General features: G+C 62.5%; 1 protein-coding gene across 1 annotated transcript; it reads right to left on the bottom strand.

Moving 5' to 3' along the window:
- Positions 1-511: 511 nt before the first annotated feature.
- Positions 512-19,764, bottom strand: CHAF1A (chromatin assembly factor 1 subunit A). The gene is made up of 15 exons (XM_068165038.1): positions 19,622-19,764; positions 19,150-19,200; positions 17,827-18,656; positions 15,283-15,339; positions 13,847-14,088; positions 12,883-12,943; positions 11,084-11,152; positions 9,532-9,755; positions 8,035-8,203; positions 7,745-7,825; positions 7,565-7,654; positions 7,066-7,327; positions 6,006-6,481; positions 3,698-3,785; positions 512-808 (listed from the first exon to the last, which is right to left on the bottom strand). Exons 1-15 carry the CDS (start codon positions 19,626-19,628, stop codon positions 705-707), a joined length of 2,811 nt encoding a protein of 936 aa, XP_068021139.1. The 5' UTR covers positions 19,629-19,764; the 3' UTR covers positions 512-704.
- Positions 19,765-20,939: the final 1,175 nt, after the last annotated feature.

Genomic DNA, 20,939 nt, shown 5'->3' with positions numbered 1-20,939 from the left:
GGGGCAGGCTGCCCAGAGAGGTTGTGGAGAGCTTCCAACCCCCCCTGGGCACTGTGCTGCTGCTGGGCAGGGTGCTGTGGGTGCCCTGCTGGAGCAGGGGGCTGGGACTGGGTGAGCTCCAGAGCTCCCTTTCCCACCCCTCCTGCTGGGCTGGGCTGTAGGAAGTAAGACCACAGAGAGGAGAATGCAGAGAGTATAAATTCACATATAATTATACATCCTTTAGAGCCAAGGCTGTGCTATACAACAGTATGAACAGAGTCACTTCCACCCTCCCCAGCCCCTCCCCACCCCCAGTGCCATCACAACCAAGCTTAGCCCCAAGTCCCCTTCTCTGCTAGCTCGAGATAAACTTCCCTTAGCTTTCTGCTCCCCAGAAGTGGCAACAGTTCAGTAATGCTTTATTATCAAGGACAGATGAAGAAGCAGGAAGATGTAAGCTAAAAACAACCCCAAAACAACCCCAAACCAAACCCAACCCCCAGCAAACCCAACCCTGGCAGCCCCAACCCCCTCCCCTCCCCCCCTAGGACTAGAAGGATTTAAGCTTCCATCTGGGCTGAAGCAGAACAAAGTGCTGTCTTCTCTTTACAAGAAAGGGGAAATCCTTTGGAGTACCTTGCCTCACAGACACACCCAGCTGGAAAGGCTCCTACCTGGTTCTACATCCATCCAAAAGAAGTTAGTAAGGGGGCAGGGAAGTCTCAAAGGGGATTAGGGGCAGGGCTGAGCCCTGGGGAGGAGGCTTGGAGAGCAGCTGGGCTGGGGCTGGGCTCTGGAGCTGGCTCAGGAGGTGTCAAGGTAGAAGCTGCAAAGAGAGAACCACAGGCAGAGGGTTAGGCTGGGCTGGGGGGGCACTGCCTCCGTGAAGCAGGAGAGTGGCAAAGCTCTGCACCTCCCTTAGCCACAGCAGGGGAGGGGAGGAAGTGTGGCCAGCAGGGCAAGGGAGGTGATTCCCCCTCTGCTCAGCTCTGGGGAGAGCACAGCTGGAGTACTGCCTCCAGCTCTGGAGCCCCTATGGCAAGAGGGATCTGGAGGTGCTGGAAGGTGTCCAGAGCAGGGCCAGGAGGAGGAGCAGAGGGCTGGAGCTGCTCTGCTGTGAGCACAGACTGAGGGAGTTGGGGCTGTGCAGGCTGGAGAGGAGAAGGCTCCCAGGTGATCTCATTGTGGCCTTCCAGGATCTGCAGGGGGCTCCAGGAAGGCTGGGGAGGGACTGCTCAGGATCTCAGGCAGTGATAGGACTAGGGGGAATGGAATGAAGCTGGAGGTGGGGAGATTGAGGCTGGAGGGGAGGAGGAAGTTCTTCCCCATGAGAGTGGTGAAGCCCTGGGATGGGTTGTCCAGGGAGGTGGTTGGGGCCCTGTCCCTGGAGGTGTTTAAGGCCAGGCTGGATGAGGCTGTGGGCAGCCTGATCTAGTGTGGGGTGTCCCTGCCCATGGCAGGGGGTTGGGACTGGATGATCCTTGTGGCCCCTTCCAACCCTGACTGAGACTAGGATACTACTCTGGAGATCATTGAAGTCCCAACCCCCCTGCTAGTGCAGGGGCAGCCAGGGGGAGGACACCCAGGGGGAGGGCACCCCAGGGACACATCTGGGGGGGTTTGGATGACTCCAGACATGTTGCCTCCCCCCCACTCTGGGCAGCCTGCTCCAGGGCTCTCTGACCCTTACAGAAGTTCCTCCTCATGCCCAGGTGGAGCTGCTGATCTTCCACTTTGTGCCCCTCACCCTTGGTCCCAAAGGCTGCCCCCAGCCTCCTGCCAGCCCCCCCTGAAGCCCTGCTCAAGGCTGAGGAGCTCCCCCCCAGGCTGCTCCTTTCCACACCAAAGAGCTCCAACTCCTCAGCTTTGCCTCCTAAAGGAACTTCCAGGCCCTGACCTTTGCAGCCCTTTGCAAGCCTCCTTCCCCCTCTGCCAGCAGTGGGGCAGCAGCCAGACTGCAGGGGAACAGAGAGCAAGGCCAAAGAAATCACCTGGCCCAGGGAAAGGAAGCCTCAGAGTCCTTCCAGTGCTCTGCACTCAGGCAGGAGCTGAACCAACACAGCTGAGGCAGCAGAGCCTGAGCAGGGCAGGCTGAGAGCAGCAGCACTCCAGGCAGCCAGGGAAGGGCTGGGAAGGGACCTTCAGGAGCAGCCAGCTCCAAGCCCCTGCCCTGGGCAGGGACAGCTCCCACCAGCCCTGCTGGCTCCAGGCCTCATCCAGCCTGGCCTGGAGCAGCTCCAGGGAGGAGACAGCCACAGCCTCCCTGGGCAGCCACAGCCTCCCCACCCCCACTCTCAGTTTCCTCCCCACCCCCACTCTCAGTTTCCTCCCCACCCCCACTCTCAGGCTCCCCTCTTCCAGCCTCAATCCCTTCCCCCTCCTCCTGTCACCACAAGCCCCTTCTCAAAGGCCCTTCCTGGCTTTCTTGTGGCTCCCTTCCTCCATCCTTGCAGAGCTCCCAAGCCTGGAGCCAGGCTTTCATCTCACTGCAGCCTTGTCAGAGGCAAAAGCAGCTTAAGATGAAAGGCAAAGCTTCTTGTCAAGCAGTTGGATTGTCTGGGAGAGGTGGGGAGGAGGAGAGTGGCACAGCTGAGAGGAAGGAGAAGCCTGAGCCAGGGCTGAGGGCTCTGGGATCATGCAGGAGGTCTCTGTGGAAGGGGAGGAGCTGCCCAACACAACTCCCTTTGAGTCAGGTGGTGCCAGGAGCATTCTGGTGTGAGAGCAGCAAGAAGGGGCTGGGAGGGTGGCTCTGAGGAGCTGGAGGCAGCTCCTGAGCTGGGTGACCACCTCAGAGCCTGACTGAGCTGAGAGCAGCCAAGCCCACAGCCTCCTGCCCCTGAGCCCAGAGCCTGAGCCCAGCCTCTCCACCAGCAGAGCCTGGGCAGCTGTGGGCCAGGGCAAAGCAGGGCACAGACAGAGGCAGCTGCTCAGAGCCCAGGGCACAGTGCTGCCCAGGGACTGCCTTGGGGGGGAAAGGACCTTCAGAGGAGCCCCAGCCCCAGCCCTGCAGCCAGCAGGGACAGCCCCAGGCAGAGCTGCCTCAGAGCCTGGGCTGGCTCCAGGCATGGGGCAGCCTGGGCCAGGGGCTCACCACCCTCATCCTAAACAGCTTCTGCCTCCTCCCCAGCCTCAATCCCTTCCTTTCCACCTGGAACCATCCCCCAGCTCCTGTCCCAGCAGGCCCTGCTCCAAACTCTGGCCCCAGCTCATGGCAGCTCTGCAAGGCCAGCAGGAGGTCTCCCTGCAGCCTTCTCTTCTCTCCTCCAGGCTGCCCAACCCCAACCCCCTCAGCAGAGGGCTTCAGCCCTGCCAGCACTGCTGTGCTCTCCCCTGGCTCTGCCCCAGCAGGCCCCTGGCTGTGCTGAGACTCATCCAAGAGCTGCCTTCTCCTCAGACCATTCACCTCAGGCTGCCAGCAGAGGGGAGCTGGGCTCAGGCTGCAGGGCTGGGCCCAGCCCTGCTCAGCAGCAGCTGGCAGCAGTCAGGGGATCTGCTGACAACCACCCCAAGGCTGAGGAGCAGGAGCAGAGCAGCTGAGAGCCCAGCCAAGCCCCAAGGCAGAGAAGTGCCTGGGATGAAGACCTCCAGAGAGCAGCAGAAGGCCTGGGGCCAGGGGGGCAGACACCCAGGAGAGCCTTGGCACACACAGCTCCCCCCTGCCACACTCCCCTGGGGGCTGAGTGCCTGCCCAGAGGCTGCCAGGCACTGTCCTCACCTTTGCCTGGCTGTACATCCACAATCATGCAGTCATCATCTTCCTCATCTTCCTCAGTGTCTGCCTGGAATCCATCCAGCTCTGCAGCCTGGAGGCAAAGCAAAGCATCAGCAGAGCCCAAGGGCAGGCAGGGGACACCAAGCTGAGACCCCCCTGGAGCACTGCAGTCAGCTCAGCAGCAAGCTTGGGATCTCCACAGCTCAGCTGGGGCCCAGCCCTGGCAGGCTCCAGAGGGCTCAGCCCTGGCAGGCTCCAGAGGGCCCTGCAGGGCTCCTGAGCCCTTTGCTGCCAGCTGCAGCACAGCAGGGCAGCCCCCAGGTGCTTTGGAGAGCCTGGGGGAGCTCAGGCTGGGGCTGGAAGCCTTTGCTTTGCTCTTCCTGCTGAAGCAGGCAGGGAGAAGCAGGACTTCAGGGGGTGCCAAGCAGAGCTGCTCTCTCTCTGCCTTTATTCAGAGCACAAGGCAAGGAGGAAAAGGAACCCCAGCAGCAGGCAGATGGAGCCTGGGGGCTGAAGAGCTCCTCCCAAGCCCCTGATCCCTACCAACACTTCAGTGGGGTTTGGCTTCCCCCCAGGAGCAGAGCCAGGAGAGCAGAGTGGGAGGGGGGAGCAGAGGCAGCCCTGCCTGGGGCCTCTCTCCTCAGCCCTGTGCCCATGGGCAAGAAAATCAGCTGGCAGCACAAAGGCCTCTCCTGCCTGCAGGGCTGGGGGCAGCAGCTGGCAGGAGCTCAACCTTCCCTGTCCTGGAGGCACAGCACAGCCAAACCACCCCCAGCTGCCTTGCTGCCCCCCCTGGGGTGAGCAGGATCTCAGTGCCCCCTGTGCTTACCCTGGACAGCAGAAGCCAACCACAGCAAGGCTGAGGGCTGCAGCAGCTGCCCCAAGCCTGCCTCCTTCCCTCCCAGGCTGCAGCAGCTCCTGAGGGGCAGCTCCCTGTGTGAGTGCAGAGCTGCCAGGGGCTGGGCAGCAGCACTGGGGGGAAGGAGCTGGGGGACAAGCTCCCCAGCAGCCAGCAAGCTGCCCCCGGGGCAAGAAGGCCACAGGCAGCCTGGGGGCAGGGGCAGTGTGGCCAAGCAGGTCAGGAGGTTCTCCTTCCCCTCTGCTCTGCCCCAGGGAGGGCACAGCTGCAGGGCTTGGGCCCAGCTCTGGGCTCCCCAGCTCAGGAGAGACAGAGAGCTGCAGGGCAGAGTCCAGCAGGGGCTGCAGAGCTGCTGGGGGGCCTGGAGCAGCTCTGGGAGGAGCAAAGGCTGAGAGCCCTGGGGCTGAGAGCCTGCAGCAGAGCAGCCCCAGAGGGCAGCTGAGCAATGCTCAGTGAGAGCTCAAGGAGCTGTGGGGGGCAAGGGGCTGGGGCCAGGCTCTGCTCAGTGGTGCCCAGGGGCAGCACAAGGGGCAGCAAGGGGCAGAGAGTGGAGCCCAGGAGGCTGCATCTGAGCAGGAGGAGAAACTTCCCTGGTGTGAGGCTGCTGGGGGCCTGCAGCAGGCTGCCCAGAGAGGCTGTGGAGTCTCCTCTGCAGAGCTCCCAACCCCCCCTGGGCACTGTGCTGCTGGGGGAGCCCTGCTGGGGCAGGGGGTGGAGTGGCTGAGCTGCAGAGGTCCCTTCCAGCCCCTCCCTGCTGGGCTTTGGGAGCCACACTTCCCCAGCAGCACTGCAGCTGAGGGCTCAGGCTCCACATCTGGCAGCCACAGAGTCTCCCACCAGAACCTGCACACAGATCCCACCCAGCTGGGAAGGCAAGGCCCAGGCAGGCAGCTCCAAAGCCATTCACAGCTTGGATGCAAGCACTGCCAGGCAGCACAGGAGGGAAGAGCAGCAAGAGAACATCTCAGATGGAAGAGAGAGGCCAAGCTGGAGAGACAGAGAACCCTGAGATCCCATCCCATCCCCTCCCCTCCCAGGGGGAGGGCCTGGAGGCTAACAGCTTGCCTCTGCTCTCCTCAGGCAGCCTGGGAGGTGGCAGGAGGCTCAGGACTCACAGCCCTGCTCCTGGCACTCCTCACTGGGGAGGAGCAAGAGGGGAAGGGAACTCCCACAAGGAGCTGCAGCCACAGGATGGGAGGGAATGGAGTGAAGCTGGAGGGGGCACAGGGAGGCTGGAGGGGGCACAGGGAGGCTGGGGAGGCTCTGGCCCAGGCTGCCCAGGGAGGCTGTGGCTGCCTCCTCCCTGGAGGTGCTGAGGGCCAGGCTGGGTGAGGCTGTGGGCAGCCCGGGCTGGGGGAGGGTCCCTGCTCCTGGCAGGGGCTGTTAGTGGCTGAGCTTGCAGGTCCCTCCCAGCCCAAGCCCTGCCCCCACAGCCAGCTGGCAGGGACTCACCTGCTCTGCCCCCCGAGGCCTCTTCATGAACTTGGTGATGGACATGCTGCTGGGGGCCTTCCTCTTCACCAGCACAGGGGGGGCCTGCAGGGCCACCACTCCTGGCAGGCTGCTGCCCCCCTCCTCCTTCCCTGAGGAAGGCACTTGGGTGATGTAGTTCCACTGGCAGGGGACAGGGAGGTGCTCCTGCTGGAAGCTCCTCAGCACCTGGGCATGCACATACCAGCACATCCTGTGCTCAGGCCTCTTCTCGTACACAGAGTTCTCAGAGATGATCCTCTTTAGCCTGGCTTTGGAGGGGACCCTGCTCTCCTCCCCCCCCGGGCTCTGGGGCCTGGCAGGGCTGCAGTCCCCCCCCCGGGGGGCTGGGGGCACCTGGCTGAAGAGTCCTTGCCGGCAGCATTCCTGGAATTCCTGGATGATCACTCTGCTGCCGTTCACATTGCCGTGCAGCAGGGGCAGCAGCTGGGCCAGGACTGCGGGAGAGAGGGCAGCGAGGTCGGGGGGCAGCAAGGAGAGGAGGGGAGAGGCTGGGGGGCAGCAAGGAGAGGAGGGGAGAGGCTGGGGGGCAGCAAGGAGAGGAGGGGAGAGGCTGGGGGGAGAGCAAGGAGAGGAGGGGAGAGGCTGGGGGGAGAGCAAGGAGAGGAGGGGAGAGGCTGGGGGGAGAGCAAGGAGAGGAGGGGAGAGGCCAAGCCAGGCTGGGGGAGCACAGTGCTCACACTCCAGCTGTGCTCAGCACCAGGGAGCCTGCACCTCCAATGCTGGGGTCAGGTTTGGGCTCCTCACCCCAAGGAGGACACTGAGAGGCCAGAGAAGGGCAACCAAGCTGGGGAAGGGTCTGGAGCAGAGGGCTGGGGAGGAGCAGCTGAGGGAGCTGGGGGTGACCAGCCTGGAGGAGGCTGAGGGAGAGCTCACTGCTCCCCACAGCTGCCCCAGAGGAGGCTGCAGTGAGGAGGGTTTGGTCTCCTCTCCCAGCTACAAGGGACAGGCCAAGGGGAATGGCCTCAGGCAGCAGCAGGGGGGTGGAGGTTGGACACCAGAAGCAGCTTTCAGGTCTTACTTTGCTGATCTTTTGCTCTTCTTTTGCCACCTTTCTGGCTCTGCTGCTCCTCCTCTGCCACAGGGGAGTCCAGGACACAGGCTGTGAACTGCTGCAGCACCTTCAGGTCTGTGCTTGTGCCACTGTCACTGCCTGCACTTGCCCAGATGCAGCCAATTTTCACAGGCTGGAGGATGTGGAACCTCTTCCCCTTGGCCATCAGCTCATCCCACTCCTTGGCCTTCAGCTTCTGCCGAACCTTCTGGTTCTCTGGGTCACACTCCTGAGGGCAGAGGTGAGGAGGAGCTTCAGGCATCCCTCCCAGGCCAGGCAAGAGCTTTCCCAGCCCTGCTTCAGCACAGGGCTTGGACTGGATGCTCTCCAGAGGTCCCTCCCAGCCCTCACCCTGCTGGGATGCTCTGAGCCCAGCTCCTGGCCACGCTCCCCAGGCTGCAGAGGTCTGCTCTGAGGGGAGCTGCCCCCAGCCAGGGCTTCCCCCTCCCTCCTCTGGGCCACTTACTTCTGTCACTCCTTCATCTTCAGACAGGTACCCATGGGGTACAAAAAACCCATCATCATCATCTTCATCCTCTCCCTCCTCTTCATCATCCTGAAAAGACAAAGCCAGCTCTGCTGATCAGAGCTCACTGCCAGGGGCCAGGGCTGCAGGAAGCTCTTCCTCAGCAGGGGGAATCCTTACCCCTTCACTATGGGAGAGGCTTTCTCCAGGCTCCTCCTCTTCCCACTCTTCATCACTATCCACTTCATAGTCCAGCAGTTTCTAGGAGAGACACCAACAGACCCTGGCTGGAACCCACCTGGGAGCAGGACACCACCAGAGCCTCTGCAGGGCTTCAGAGCCCACCAGGGGGAGGGAAGCAGCTGGGAGGAGGGAGCCCAGAGGAGGAGTGGGCTTGGCCAAGCTCATGCTCACTCCCAAGAGGATAAAGAGAGCAAGGAATCCACCCAGGCTGCCCAGGAGGAGCTTACACTGTCCTTGGACCAAGGATTCCTGGGGTGGATGAGGGAGGTCCTCTTGTTCCAGGTGCCCCAGTAGGCAGGACGATGGTTCTCACAGAACTGCAGCAGCTTCATCCTGCCAAACTTGCCCCTCTCTGGCACAGCATCTGCCTGGCAGCTGTCCACCACCACCACATCACTGCCAAAGGGAGAGAGCAGCTCCAGCACCTCCACTACACTGCCCTGCTGCTTGGGAAGGCACCCAACCAGACCCAGCTTCTCCTCAGGCAGGTGAGAGCCCAGGCCTGGAGGTCATCCAAGAGCTCTCCTCAGCCTCTCCAGCATCTCCAAGACTGAAGGATCTCCTCCCAGCCATCCTGCAGCTGCTTGGGTGAAATGAACCCAGGGTCAGGGTAGGGGAGGAGGGAAAGAGAGAAGGGTTGGAGGAGGAGGAAGATGAGGCACTGGAATGGGTTGCTCAGGGAGTTCATGGATGTCCCCTCCCTGGAGGGGTTCAAGGCCAGGCTGCATGAGGCCTTGGGTGACCTGGTCCAGTGCAAGATGTCCCTGCCCATGGCAAGGGGATGGAGCTGACTGGTCCTGAATGTCCCTGCCCATGGCAAGGGGATGGAGCTGACTGGTCCTGAATGTCCCTGCCCATGGCAAGGGGATGGAGCTGACTGGTCCTGAATGTCCCTTCCAACCCAACCACTCCAAGAACCCAACAGAATAAACCAGGTTGGAAGAGACCTTCAGGATCATCACATCCAACCTATCACCCAGCACCACCTAATCAACCCAACCATGGCACCAAGCTCCCCAGCAAGTCTCCTCCTGAGCACCTCCAGGGGCAGTGACTCCACCACCTCCCTGGGCAGCACATCCCAATGGTTAACAACTCTCTGTGTAGAGCTTCTTCCTCACCTGCAGCCTAAGCTTCCCCTGGCACAGCTTGAGACTGTGGCCTCTTGTTCCTGGGAGAAGAGACCAGCCCCCAGCTGGCTCCAACCTCCCTTCAGGGAGTTGTAGAGAGCAAGAAGGTCTCCCCTGAGCCTCCTCTTCTCCAGGCTAAGCAACCCCAGCTCCCTCAGCCTCTCCTCCCAGGGCTGTGCTCCAGACCCCTCCCCAGCTTTGTTGCCCTTCTCTGGACACCTTCAAGTCTCTCAATGTCCTTCTTGACCTGAGGAGCCCAGAGCTGGGCACAGGACTGCAGGTGTGGCCTCAGCAGTGCTGAGCACAGGGCAGGATGAGCTCCCTGCTGCTGCTGCAGGCCAGGCTGCCCTTGGCTCTCTTGGCTGCCTGGGCACACTGCAGGCTCCTGTTCAGCTGCTGTCCCCCAGCACCCCCAGGTCCCTCTCAGCCCCTCTGCCCCCAGCCCTGCCCGGGGCTGCTGTGGCCGTGTGCAGCACCCAGCACTGGGCTGTGCCAAGGGCAGCCCCTGGCTCCGCCCCGGCTGGCAGCAGGGGCTGGAGGGGGGCAGGCAGGGGGGCCGTGGGGCAGGAAGGAGCCCCCCAGGCCCAGACCAACCTGTTGGCAGCGGCAGTGGTGGCGGCGGGACAGGTGGGGGCCGCCCTGTGCGGCCTGCGGCGCTGCAGCTCGCGCAGGAAGGAGGCTTCGGCGCTCTGGGCGCGCAGCAGCCGGTCCAGGCGCTCCAGCGCCGCCCGCTCCGGCGCCGCCCGGCTCAGCGGGGCCAGCACCATGTGCTCCTTGATCTCAAAGGGGGCAAACTTCCCACAGGAGCCAGCCAGGATCTGCAACGGTGCAAGAGGAGGGTCAGGCCTGCAGGGGCTGAGGAGCCGCAGCGGCCTCGGGAGCTGAGCTCCGGGGCAGGAGGTTGGCTCAGCTCCTCCCGGCCCAGGCTCCAGCAGCCCCCAGGAGGCTCCAGCTCTGCACAGGCAGTGCAGCACAGGGCACAGCTCAGGCTGGTCTGCAGCCATCTCTGCTCTGCTCACAGAGGTTCAGAAACCATTTGGTGCCTTTGACACTGGGCAGAGGTCCCAGCCCGGGGGGAGGGGAGAGGCCCCTGGGCATCAGCCAGGCCAAGGCCACAGCAGCCTGCCCAGGCCCCCCGGGCATCAGCCAGGCCAAGGCCACAGCAGCCTGCCCAGGCCCCCGGGCATCAGCCAGGCCAAGGCCACAGCAGCCTGCCCAGGCCCCCGGGCATCAGCCAGGCCAAGGCCACAGCAGCCTGCCCAGGCCCCCCGGGCATCAGCCAGGCCAAGGCCACAGCAGCCTGCCCAGGCCCCCCGGGCATCAGCCAGGCCAAGGCCACAGCAGCCTGCCCAGGCCCAGGCCACAGCAGCCTGCCCAGGCCCCTGGGCATCAGCCAGGCCAAGCCCACAGCAGCCTGCCCAGGCCAAGGCCACAGCAGCCCACCCAGGCCCCTGGGCATCAGCCAGGCCAAGGCCCTGCTCCAGCTGGGTAGCCACAGGAGCCTGCCCAGGACTGTAGCAGCCAGGGGGGGTTGGAAGCTCTGCAGAGAAGGAGACTCCACAACCTCTCTGGGCAGCCTGCTGCAGGCATCCAGCAGCCTCACACCAAAAGTTTCTCCTCCTGGCTTCCACTTTGTGTCCCCTGCCCCTTGGCCTGGCCCTGGCCACCACTGAGCAGAGCCTGGCCCCAGCCTCTTGCCCCCCACAGCTCCTTCAGCTCCTGCTGAGCATTGCTCAGCTCCCCTCTGGGGCTGCTCTGCTGCAGGCTCTCAGCCCCAGGGCTCTCAGCCTTTGCTGCTCCCAGAGCTGCTCCAGGCCCCCCAGCAGCCCTGCAGCCTCTGCTGGACTCCCTGCAGCAGCTCCCTGTCTCTCCTGGGCTGGGGGAGCCCAGGACTGGACCCAGTGCTACAGATGAGGCCTCCCTAGGGCAGAGCAGAGGAGGAGGAGCAGACCCTTCCTCAACCTGCTGGCCACACTCTCCTTCATGCACCATCCTCTTTCCTGGGCATCAGGGCACACTGCTGGCTGATGGCCAACTTATCCAACCAAAGCTCTGTCCAGCTCTGAAGGATGGATCAGGAGGAAGCCAGTGCCTTCTGTCAGAGCAACCAGTGAAGCCAGACAAACCAGGGGCAGCAGGGGCTCACCTTTGGGGCTTGGGGAGTCTTTGGTTTCTGGAAGAACCTTGTGATCTCTGCTTTCTGAGCATGAATTCTCTGCAATCAGAACCAGAATGCCAGTCAGAAACACAAAGGCAGGAGGAGGCCTTCCAGCTCAAGGTGAGCTCATGCATGACCCAACTTCAAGTCTAGCCAAGTGGGAAGCAAAGTTCAGCCCTTCAGCAGCTCCTGCAGCTCCACAAACCACTCCCTGCCCCCTCCAACCCAGCCCTGTGGGTTCCACTGCTCAAAGGACTGAGCTCCCCCAGGGGCACTGACAAGACAAAGGCAGAAAGACTTGGGGAGGGGAAAGCAAAGCCATGAAGATGCATGAGAGTGACAGAGAGGAGAGCTGCAGGGGAAGCAGCAGCTCCAGGTGAGACTGCACAGGCTGCACCCCACATGGAGCACAGGAGGGCAGGGGGGGGAAGGGACCCAAAGAGATCCTCCAGTCCAACCCCCCTGCCAGAGCAGGAGCACAGAACCCAGCACAGGGCACACAGCAGCACATCCAGATGGGGCTGGGAAGGCTCCACAGAAGGAGGCTCCACAACCTCCCTGGGCAGCCTGCTCCAGGCTCTGGGAGCCTCACAGTGCAGAAGTTTCCCCTGTGCTGAGGTGGAGCCTCCTGTGCTGCAGCTTCCATCCACTGCTCCTTGTCCTGTCCCAGGGAGCAAGTGAGCAGAGCCTGTGCCCTGCCTCCTGCCCCCTCCCCAGCAGCACCAGGCAGGCTGTCAGGGAGCTCACCAAGGCCCTGCCCAGCAGCACCAGGCAGGCTGTCAGGGAGCTCACCAAGGCCCTGCCCAGCAGCACCAGGCAGGCTGTCAGGGAGCTCACCAAGGCCCTGCCCAGCAGCACCAGGCAGGCTGTCAGGGAGCTCACCAAGGCCCTGCCCAGCAGCAGCCAGGCAGGCTGTCAGGGAGCTCACCACTGCCCTGCCCAGCAGCACCAGGCAGGCTGTCAGGGAGCTCACCAATGCCCTCCCCAGCAGCACCAGGCAGGCTGTCAGGGAGCTCACCAAGGCCCTGCCCAGCAGCACCAGGCAGGCTGTCAGGGAGCTCACCAAGGCCCTCCCCAGCAGCACCAGGCAGGCTGTCAGGGAGCTCACCAAGGCCCTGCCCAGCAGCACCAGGCAGGCTGTCAGGGAGCTCACCAAGGCCCTGCCCAGCAGCACCAGGCAGGCTGTCAGGGAGCTCACCACTGCCTTGCCCAGCAGCACCAGGCAGGCTGTCAGGGAGCTCACCACTGCCCTGCCCAGCAGCACCAGGCAGGCTGTCAGGGAGCTCACCACTGCCCTGCCCAGCAGCACCAGGCAGGCTGTCAGGGAGCTCACCACTGCCTTGCCCAGCAGCACCAGGCAGGCTGTCAGGGAGCTCACCAAGGCCTTGCCCAGCAGCACCAGGCAGGCTATCAGGGAGCTCACCAAGGCCTTGCCCAGCAGCACCAGGCAGGCTGTCAGGGAGCTCACCACTGCCCTGCCCAGCAGCACCAGGCAGGCTATCAGGGAGCTCACCAAGGCCTTGCCCAGCAGCACCAGGCAGGCTATCAGGGAGCTCACCAAGGCCTTGCCCAGCAGCACCAGGCAGGCTGTCAGGGAGCTCACCAAGGCCTTGCCCAGCAGCCAGGCAGGCTGTCAGGGAGCTCACCAAGGCCCTGCCCAGCAGCACCAGGCAGGCTGCCAGGGAGCTCACCAAGGCCTTGCCCAGCAGCACCAGGCAGGCTGTCAGGGAGCTCACCAAGGCCCTGCCCAGCAGCAGGGTTCAGAGAAGCCAGAGAGAGCTCTTTACCTTTTCCTCCTCTCTTAACCGTTTCTCCTCTTCTCTCTTTCTCTTCTCCTCAAGTTTTGCCCTGTAACACAAAGGTCATTTGGAGCACTTCAGGATGCTTGACAATTCCTTGCCCTGAGAATTCCCTTCACTGAGGAAGAGATGAGAAGCCCCAAGGTGCTTGGGTTGGAAGAGGCCTCCAAGAGCATCCAGCCCAGCCCTCAAGCCAGCACTAAGCCACATCCCTCAGCTCCACATCATTTCACACCCCCAGGGATGGAGACTCCCCCAGTGCCCTGGGCAGCCTGGGCCAGGCCATGACAGCCCTCCTGGGGAAGAAATTGTTCCTCATGGCCAACCTACACCTGCCCAGGGGCAACTTGAGGCTGTCCCATTGCTGGTTCCTTGGGAGAAGAGACCAATCCCACCTGACCCCAACCTCCCCCCAGGGAGCTGCAGAGAGCCAGGAGGTCTCCCCTTAGCCCCACCCCAGCTCCCTCAGCTGCTCCTCCCCAGCCCTGTCCTCCAGGCCCTTCCCCAGCCTGGTTGCCCTCCTCTGGACCTGCTGCTGGACCCAGCTGACTCCAGGCCCACGCCTGGCTAAGTGGATACAAGAGTCTCTCCATCCCTCCTAGAGCAAATATTGACCTGCCTCAGCCACAAAGCACTCAGCCTGCTTCAGGTCTCCCTCTCCACCAGGAAAGGGCATCTATGGGGTTATCAAGTTACAAGCCACTTCCTGCCCAGGCAGGCCAGCAGTGCCAGCAGAAGAGCAGGCAGGGCTGGGCCTGGAGGGGGAAGTCAGTGGAGCACAGCAGCTCTTTGCAGCCACTTCCAAACACAGCAGGTCAGCCTGCAAGCTGACACAGCCCTCCTGTGACAAAGCAGCAGGAGCTGGGTGGCCAGCAGAGCCTCCAGAAGGGGCAGCTGAGGTGGCTGTGGCCAGGGGGTAGCCAGCAGGAGCTGCAGAGCCCAGGGCACTCACTCCAAGGCCTCCTGCCGCTCCTTGCGCTTCTCCTCCTTCACTCTCAGCTTCTCAGCTTTCTCCTTCTCTTCTTTCTCTTTCTTTTCTCTCCTTTCCTTCTCCTTCAGCTCCTTCTCCTCCTCTTTCTTCTTCTTGGCCTCTTCCTTGGCTCTCTCTTTGGCTGCTTTTGCTTCTTCTTTCAGCCTTCCCTTCTCCTCCCTCTCGGCTTGCAGCTTCTGCAGCTTGTCCGCCCGCTCCTGGTCCTGGGTCAGAGAGAAGCCATGGAGCCCTTTGGCCTTCTGTGCAAGCAAGAGGAGCTGCCAGCACCACCTCACCACAGCCAGGGCCTCCCCCAGCTCACAGCCTGCCCTCCTGCCCCCCCACTGCTTCCTGCAGCACCCTTCAGCCATTCAGCTCAGGCCACCTGCTGGCTCCACCACAGCTGCCTCCACCCTGCAGCGCTCCCTGAAGGCCTGGCTGCTCTTCCCCTGGCACAGGGAGCTGGTGCCATTTGCTAAGCATCAAGGGAAGCTTGGCATGCTGCTGGCTCCACATCTGAGCCACCTTCACTAGAAGCACAGAATGGTTCTGCTTGGCAAAGCTCTTTAAGGTCATCCCCTCCAACCATTCCCTAGCCCTGCCCAGGCTGCACAGCTCTGAAGCCCCTCCAGGGCTGGGGGTTCAGCCTCCTCCCTGGGCAGCCTCTGCCAGGCCTGGACAACCCTTCCTTGAGGAAGTTTCTTCTGATGTCCAACCTAAACCTCCCCTGGCACAGCTTCAGGCCATTTCCTCTTGTTCTGTCACCTCTTACTAGGGAGGAGAGACCAATCCCCACCTGCCTCCAGCCTCCTTTCAGGGAGCTCTAGAGAGCAGTGAAGTCTCCCCTCAGCCTCCTTTCCTCCCTCAGCCTCCTTTCCTCCCTCAGCCTCCTTTCCTCCCTCAGCCTCCTTTCCTCCCTCAGCCTCCTTTCCTCCAGGCTGACCAAGCCCAACCCTCTCAGCCTGGCCCCACAGCAGAGGGCTTTCAGCCCTCCCAGCACTGCTGTGGCCTCCTCTGGCCCCACTCCCACAGGTCCCTGCCTGTGCTGAGGGCTCCAGAGCTGCCCCAGCAGAGCAGTGCACAGGTATAGCCCTCCTGATTGCACTGCTGCACCAAGCCTCTCCCTCCTGAAGGCTCTGAAAAGCTTCTGCAAGGCATTTTGACAAGCAGGCAGCAACCTTCGCTGCTCCTCAGTCCCACCCCCAGGCTCCCAGCAGCGCAGTGCAGGCCACCCACACCTCCTGGGGGATGCACTAAGCAGCTCTGGGACAAGCCATGGACTCCAAGTGCAGGGATTAAGGCTCTCCAGAACTGCCTGAGGATGCTCTAAGGGGGCTACACCAGAAGCACAAAGGGTTTTGCTTAGCTACTCAAGGCCAAAGCTGACTCTGGAGGGCAGGGCAGGGAGGTTGCCTTACTCTCTGCAATCTCAGCTTCTCCTTCTCTGCCGAGCTTTTGGGGAGTTTCTGAGAGACCTGGAAGGACAAAAGGCAAGGTTTAGAGACCCACAGCTCTGCCCTGGCAGCAGGCAAGAATCACAGAAATGGTTGGGCTGGAAAGGAGCTCTGAGCCCAGCCAGGCCCAGCAGCAGCAGGGCCACTGAGGCACAGCCCCAGGTGCCATGGCCACACAGCTCCTGAGCAGCTCCAGGCACAGGGACTCCACCACCCCCCTGGGCAGCCTCTGCCAGGGCCTGACCACTCTGGCAGCAAAGTTCTTCCTCTTCTCCAACCTAAGCCTCCCCTGGTGCAATTCCAGGCCATTTCTTCACCTGACCCTAGGGAGAAGAGACCAACCCCTCCTCAGCCCAGCCTCCTCTCAGGGAGCTGCAGAGAGCAGTGAGGTCTCCCTCAGCCTCCTCTTCCCCAGGCTGAACAGCCCCAGCTCCCTCAGCTGCTCCTCCCCAGCCCTGTCCTCCAGACCCTTCCCCAGCTCTGCTGCCCTTCTCTGGGCCTGCTCCAGCCCCTCAGTGTCCTTCCTGGGATGAGAGGCCCCACACTGATCCCAGCTCTCAAGGTGTGGCCTCCCCAGCACAGGCCCTGCTCCTGCTGGACAGACCACTGCTCCTGCAGGCCAGGCTGCTGTTGGCCTCCTGGGCCCCTGAACAAAGAGCAGCAAGGTTGCCCTGGCTGCCACCATCCCCCTGCAGATCAGCCTGCTCAGCACAGGCTGCAGGACACAGCACAGCTCACCTCCCTGACCCCCATGGAAGCCTGAGCACACCTAAGAGCTTTCTTTCCATCAAGGCCTCACATCACCCAGCTCTGCATCACCTCTGCTCTCCAGTGTCACCTGCAAGGGAACATCCCAGGACAGCCAGCAGCAGCCAGAGCTGCTCCACCTCACCCCAGCAGAGGACACTGAATTACAGCCAAGCCACTTCCAGTTAAACTTGGGGTGACCTTTATTGCCTCTTTGTTTTGCCATCCTCCCACCCACTCCTGCCTCAAGGTGGGGGCAAAGCTTCCTGCCCACAAGGTACAGCCACACCTGGGTGTTGGGTCTGCTGCTCATCACAGCCTCCTTGATCTGCTAGCACCAGCACACCCACCCTGAGCTCCCAGCAGGTCCAACTCCTCCCCTCTCCAGAGGGGCACAACCCCCCAGGTGTTGTTGTCAGGGCTTAAGAGCATTGTTCAGACAGCTCCAAGGCTTCCCTGGGCAACACTGCAGCAGGTTGTGGCTTCTGCCTTCCTCGCCTGGGCACTGCCATCCTGGGTGACCCTGCTGTGGTGCTGGGGCTGGACTGGGTGATCTCCAGAGGTCCTTTCCAGCCCCCAGCTGGCTGGGATTCCACTTCCCCTTCTCCTCCCACTTGCAGTGACAGGCAGCCTGTGATTCAAAGGCCAACACAGCCCAAGTGCTTCACTTTCTGCACTCCCAGGCATTGAAGCTGCCAGAGTGCAGAGCTGTACCAGGAGATTCTCTATTGATCCACCACAAAACAGGAGCTGGCTCAACTGGGAGCCTCAATTTATCAGAGCTGTTTCCATCTGGGAGAACAAATGTGCCAGGACCTGTGCAGGCTGAGGTGCAGCCTCTACCCTGGCAAGCAGCACCTGAGCTGGTTCAGCCTCACCCACAGGATCCCAGCAGGGGGGCAGTTAGAAAGGGACCTCTGGAGCTCACCCAGTCCAACCCCCCCTGCCCCAGCAGGGCTCCCCCAGCAGCCTGCCCAGCAGCACAGTGCCCAGGGGGGGTTGGAGCACACAGGAGGCTCCACAACCTCTCTGGGCAGCCTGCTGCAGGCCTCCAGCAGCCTCACACCAAAGGAGTTTCTCCTCCTGTTTATCTGGGACCTCCTGGCTTCCAGTTTGGGCCCACTGCTCCTTGTCCTGCCACTGGGCACTCCAAAGTGTTTTCCAGGCCAGAGCTGCTGAAATTCAGAGCTGGAAAAGCAACTGCAGGGGAACTGGGGCAAGACCCTCTCATTGCCACTACAGCAGCTCCACCAAGGAGAGAAAATTCCATCACTTCTCCTGGACACTGTCCTTGCACCAACCACCAGAGCACAAAGTCCCAGGGCAGGCACTTCCCTAAAACCCCCAAACCAAAGCCCTTAAAATGAACCTGCAGCAGAACTTCAAGCCACATTCACACAGCCACAGGCTGCTGGGGGCTGGAAGGACCACAGGAGGTCACTGAGTCCAACCCTCTTGCCAAGGCAGGTTCACCTAGAGGAGGTCACAGGGGAACACATCCAGGTGGGGTCTGAATGTCTCCAGAGGTGGAGACCAGGTGATGTGGGTATTCCAGCAGCTCAAACCCAGGCCAGATTTCAATCCTACAGCTGAAGGATTGAAAAGGAAGATTCAAGAGGGCAATAACTCATCCTTAGCACACCAGCACCACCTTCCACACACTTCCCACCACCCCTGAGAGGATCCTGCTCATCCTTTTCACTCCATGGCCCCCCCATCAGCAACACCTCAGCTTTCAACACACCACTAAGAGAGACCAACCTTCCTAGCAGGAGTGGAGGCAGCTAAGGGACTGGAGTTCCTCTTTGCTTCTGCAGCAGGCTGCACCTCAGGGGAGCTCCCAGAGTGAGCACTCAGCGAGGAGTTGCTGAGCCCAGAGTCTCCTTCCTGGGATGACTCCAGGCTCTCATTCCCAGATGAGATGCTGCCATCCAGAGAAGCACCCTGGGGAGATTTTGCAGCCATAATGTCCTCCAGGAGCACCACAGGCATCTTCCCCTCAAAGATGACATCCTTCAGTTGGCTCTGCTTTGCCTTGGGGGTTTCCAGGTTGCTCCATTTCGTTAACCTGGAAGGGGACTGGATCCCATCAGCCAAACCCTCCTCTTCATCCCCTGCAGCTTCACATGGCACATCAGTCTCCATGGATTCATCATCCCCTTGCTTGCTAGGAGAGGGATTCAGGCAACCCAACTGGCTCAGCTCCTCTCCCAAGGAGCCATTAGTCACAGCTAGGGATGAAGATGCTTTGGAGTCACAACCTCTGTGGTCCAGGTCATCACTTAGTCTGTGGCCAGAGTCCTGTCTCAGGCCAAGCACAATGAGAGTGCCACCAGCTGGGCTCTCTCTGCTGCCCTTCTGGATGAAGTGGTCCAAAGGACCTTTCCCATTCACCAGCTTGGGAGCGAAGCCAACATCTGAATCCAAGTGGCAGTCGTTCTCCAGGTTGTCCAGGGATGGGTGTGAGGTATCCAGGGAGGAATCCTTACTTGGAACAAAGCCACCTGGGGAGCTCTTCCCTTTCTTCACCTCGGGATCCGCCTCGCACTTGTCCTTGGGCACAGGGTTCAGGCGCTTGAAGGGCAGCCGGGCTGAAAGCACAAGGCCTTTAGTCACCTCACAGGGGTCACTGGGGGAGAGGGGAGGGGGGGACACCAAGGAGTGGGATGGCTAATTAGCTCTGAAGCACCAGGGCTGCAGCAGATCAGCCAGGTTGGGCTGATTTATCACTGCAAGGAGAACCACGTCTCTGCCAGCAGCTGTCATTGACAGGGCAAGGGGGGATGGTTTGACCCAAAAGAGAGAGATTCAGACCAGGGGGAAGGAAGGAAGGAATTTTTCACCCTGAGGGTGGTGAAACACCCAGCAAAAGGTGGGAGATGCCCCATCCCTGGCATCCTCCCAGGTCAGGTTGTTTTGGGGCTCTGAGCCAGCTGACTGCGGGGGGGGTTGGACTGGATGAGCTTTAAAGGTCTCCTCCCTCCCAAACCAGTCCCTGGTTCTGCAGTTCCCCGAAGCAGGTCTGACATCATCCCGGCACGCTGAAGCCGCGCCCGGTGACAGCTGCTGCCGCTGCGGCCTTACCTTGCACCAGCCTCCGCGCAGGCACGGCCGCTTTGTCTCTGCACTCCATGGCTGCGAGGCAAGAACACCACAAATAAACACCCGGGTCGCCTTTCCCGGCAGCGCCCTGCCTTCCCGTGCAGCCGGCCCGCGGCAGCGCCCGGCAGCTCTCCCCGGCGCGGGGCGCGGGCCCGGCCAGGCCGGACAAAGGGGCCGGGCCGAACCCCAGCGGGGCAGCCCTCGCTCTGAGGGGATCTCGGCACCCGCGGGGCGCAGGCGGCCCCGACACCGGCTCCTCCGCCGCAGCCAGACCGCGGGAAGAGAAGTTGAGCAGGAAGGAGACGGCGGGCCGGGCCCGGGCCTGGCTGCGGGGTGCGGCGGCAGCTGCCAGGCCTCCTTTGTTACCCCGGGAAGGCCCCGCGCACCCCGCGGCCCAACTGCCGCCGGAAACACACCGCGGCTCGGCTCCGCCGCACCGCCCGTTCAGCCCTACCTGCCATCAGCGGCTGCCGCGGCTCCCGCCGCTCAGTCCGCCGGCGGCGGCGGCCGAACCTGCCCCGGCCCACCCGGTCCCGTCCGGCCCGGTCCCGCCCCGGGGGCTCCCGCTCGTATTTGGCGGGAGCCGGGGCAACCCCACGCCTGGCCGCGCTGATAGGCGGAGAGCGCACCACGTGACCCACCCTGCCGCCAGCTCCGCCCGCGTCTCGCGAGGAGGGTGGGAGGCAGCCTCAGCGCCCGGCCGCGCCGCTGCCTCCCTATTGGCTACTGAGCAGGCCGGCGCTGGCTGGAGGCAGCGGCTGTCATTTCGACCTCCTATAAGCGCTGATTGGATAGCTGAGCGAGGGCTGGCGGGGTTCTGCTTGGGCCTTACGCCTAGGCTTGAGGCCTGCCCGGAAGCCGAGCGGAAGCCTGGGCAGCAGCAGTGCAGCCCCGGCTGCAGAGGGGCCAGAGCAGCCTTTCCGCAGCGCCGGGGAGAGAAGAGTAGCGGAACCGCTAAGGGCCCGGAGCCAGCGCGCGAAATGGCGGCGCCGACGGCGGCCAATGAGTGACCGCAGCTGCCGCGCGCAGGCGGAGAGGGGCAGGAGACTGCCGCGAGGGATTGTGGGAGGCGTAGTCCGGCGCCGCCGCCGCAGAGGCCCCCGGGAGTTGTGGTCACCCCCTGGAATTTCGAATCCCAGCATGATGGGGTTGGAAAGGGATCTCTGGAGCTCACCCAGTCCAACCCCCCTGCTCCAGCAGGACACGCACAGCAGCTTGCCCAGCAGCACAATGACCGGGGGGGGTTGGAAGCTCTGCACAGAAGGATGCTCCACAACCTCTCTGGGCAGCCTGCTGCAGGGCTCCAGCAGCCTCACACCAAAGAACTTTCTCCTCCGGTTCAGATGGGACCTCCTGGGTTCCAGTTTGAGTCTGTTGCCTCTTGACCTGTCCCTGGGCACCACTGACAAGAGCCTGGCCCCATTCTCTTGCCCCCTACCCTTTAGCTCCTGCCGAGCATTGCTCAGCTCCCCTCCTGCTGCTCTTCTCCAGTCTCAACAGCCCCAGGATGCCGTTGGCGTTCTGGCCACGAGGGCACATTGCTGTCTTACGGACAACTTGCAGGCTTCGCATGCACCTGCAGGTGATTCCTGCTGCCTTCCAGGTGGCCCCAAGATGTGCCCGGGGCTTTTCACCAGCCCCCTGTGGCTCCTGCTATTTTCTAGGTGGCTTCAGGACTTTCCACCACCCCAGTGGGGCTCCTGCTGTCTTTCAAGCGGCCCCAGGGCACCTGCTGGGCTTTCCACAACCCCTCCGGCGGTTTTTCAGAGCTG

Source organism: Melanerpes formicivorus, unplaced genomic scaffold (assembly GCF_026170545.1).
Source record: "Melanerpes formicivorus ecotype bairdi unplaced genomic scaffold, bMelFor1.0.p_v2 SCAF_83, whole genome shotgun sequence".
Classification (NCBI taxonomy): Eukaryota; Metazoa; Chordata; class Aves; order Piciformes; family Picidae; genus Melanerpes; species Melanerpes formicivorus.
This window is presented reverse-complemented; position numbering and strand designations above follow the sequence as displayed.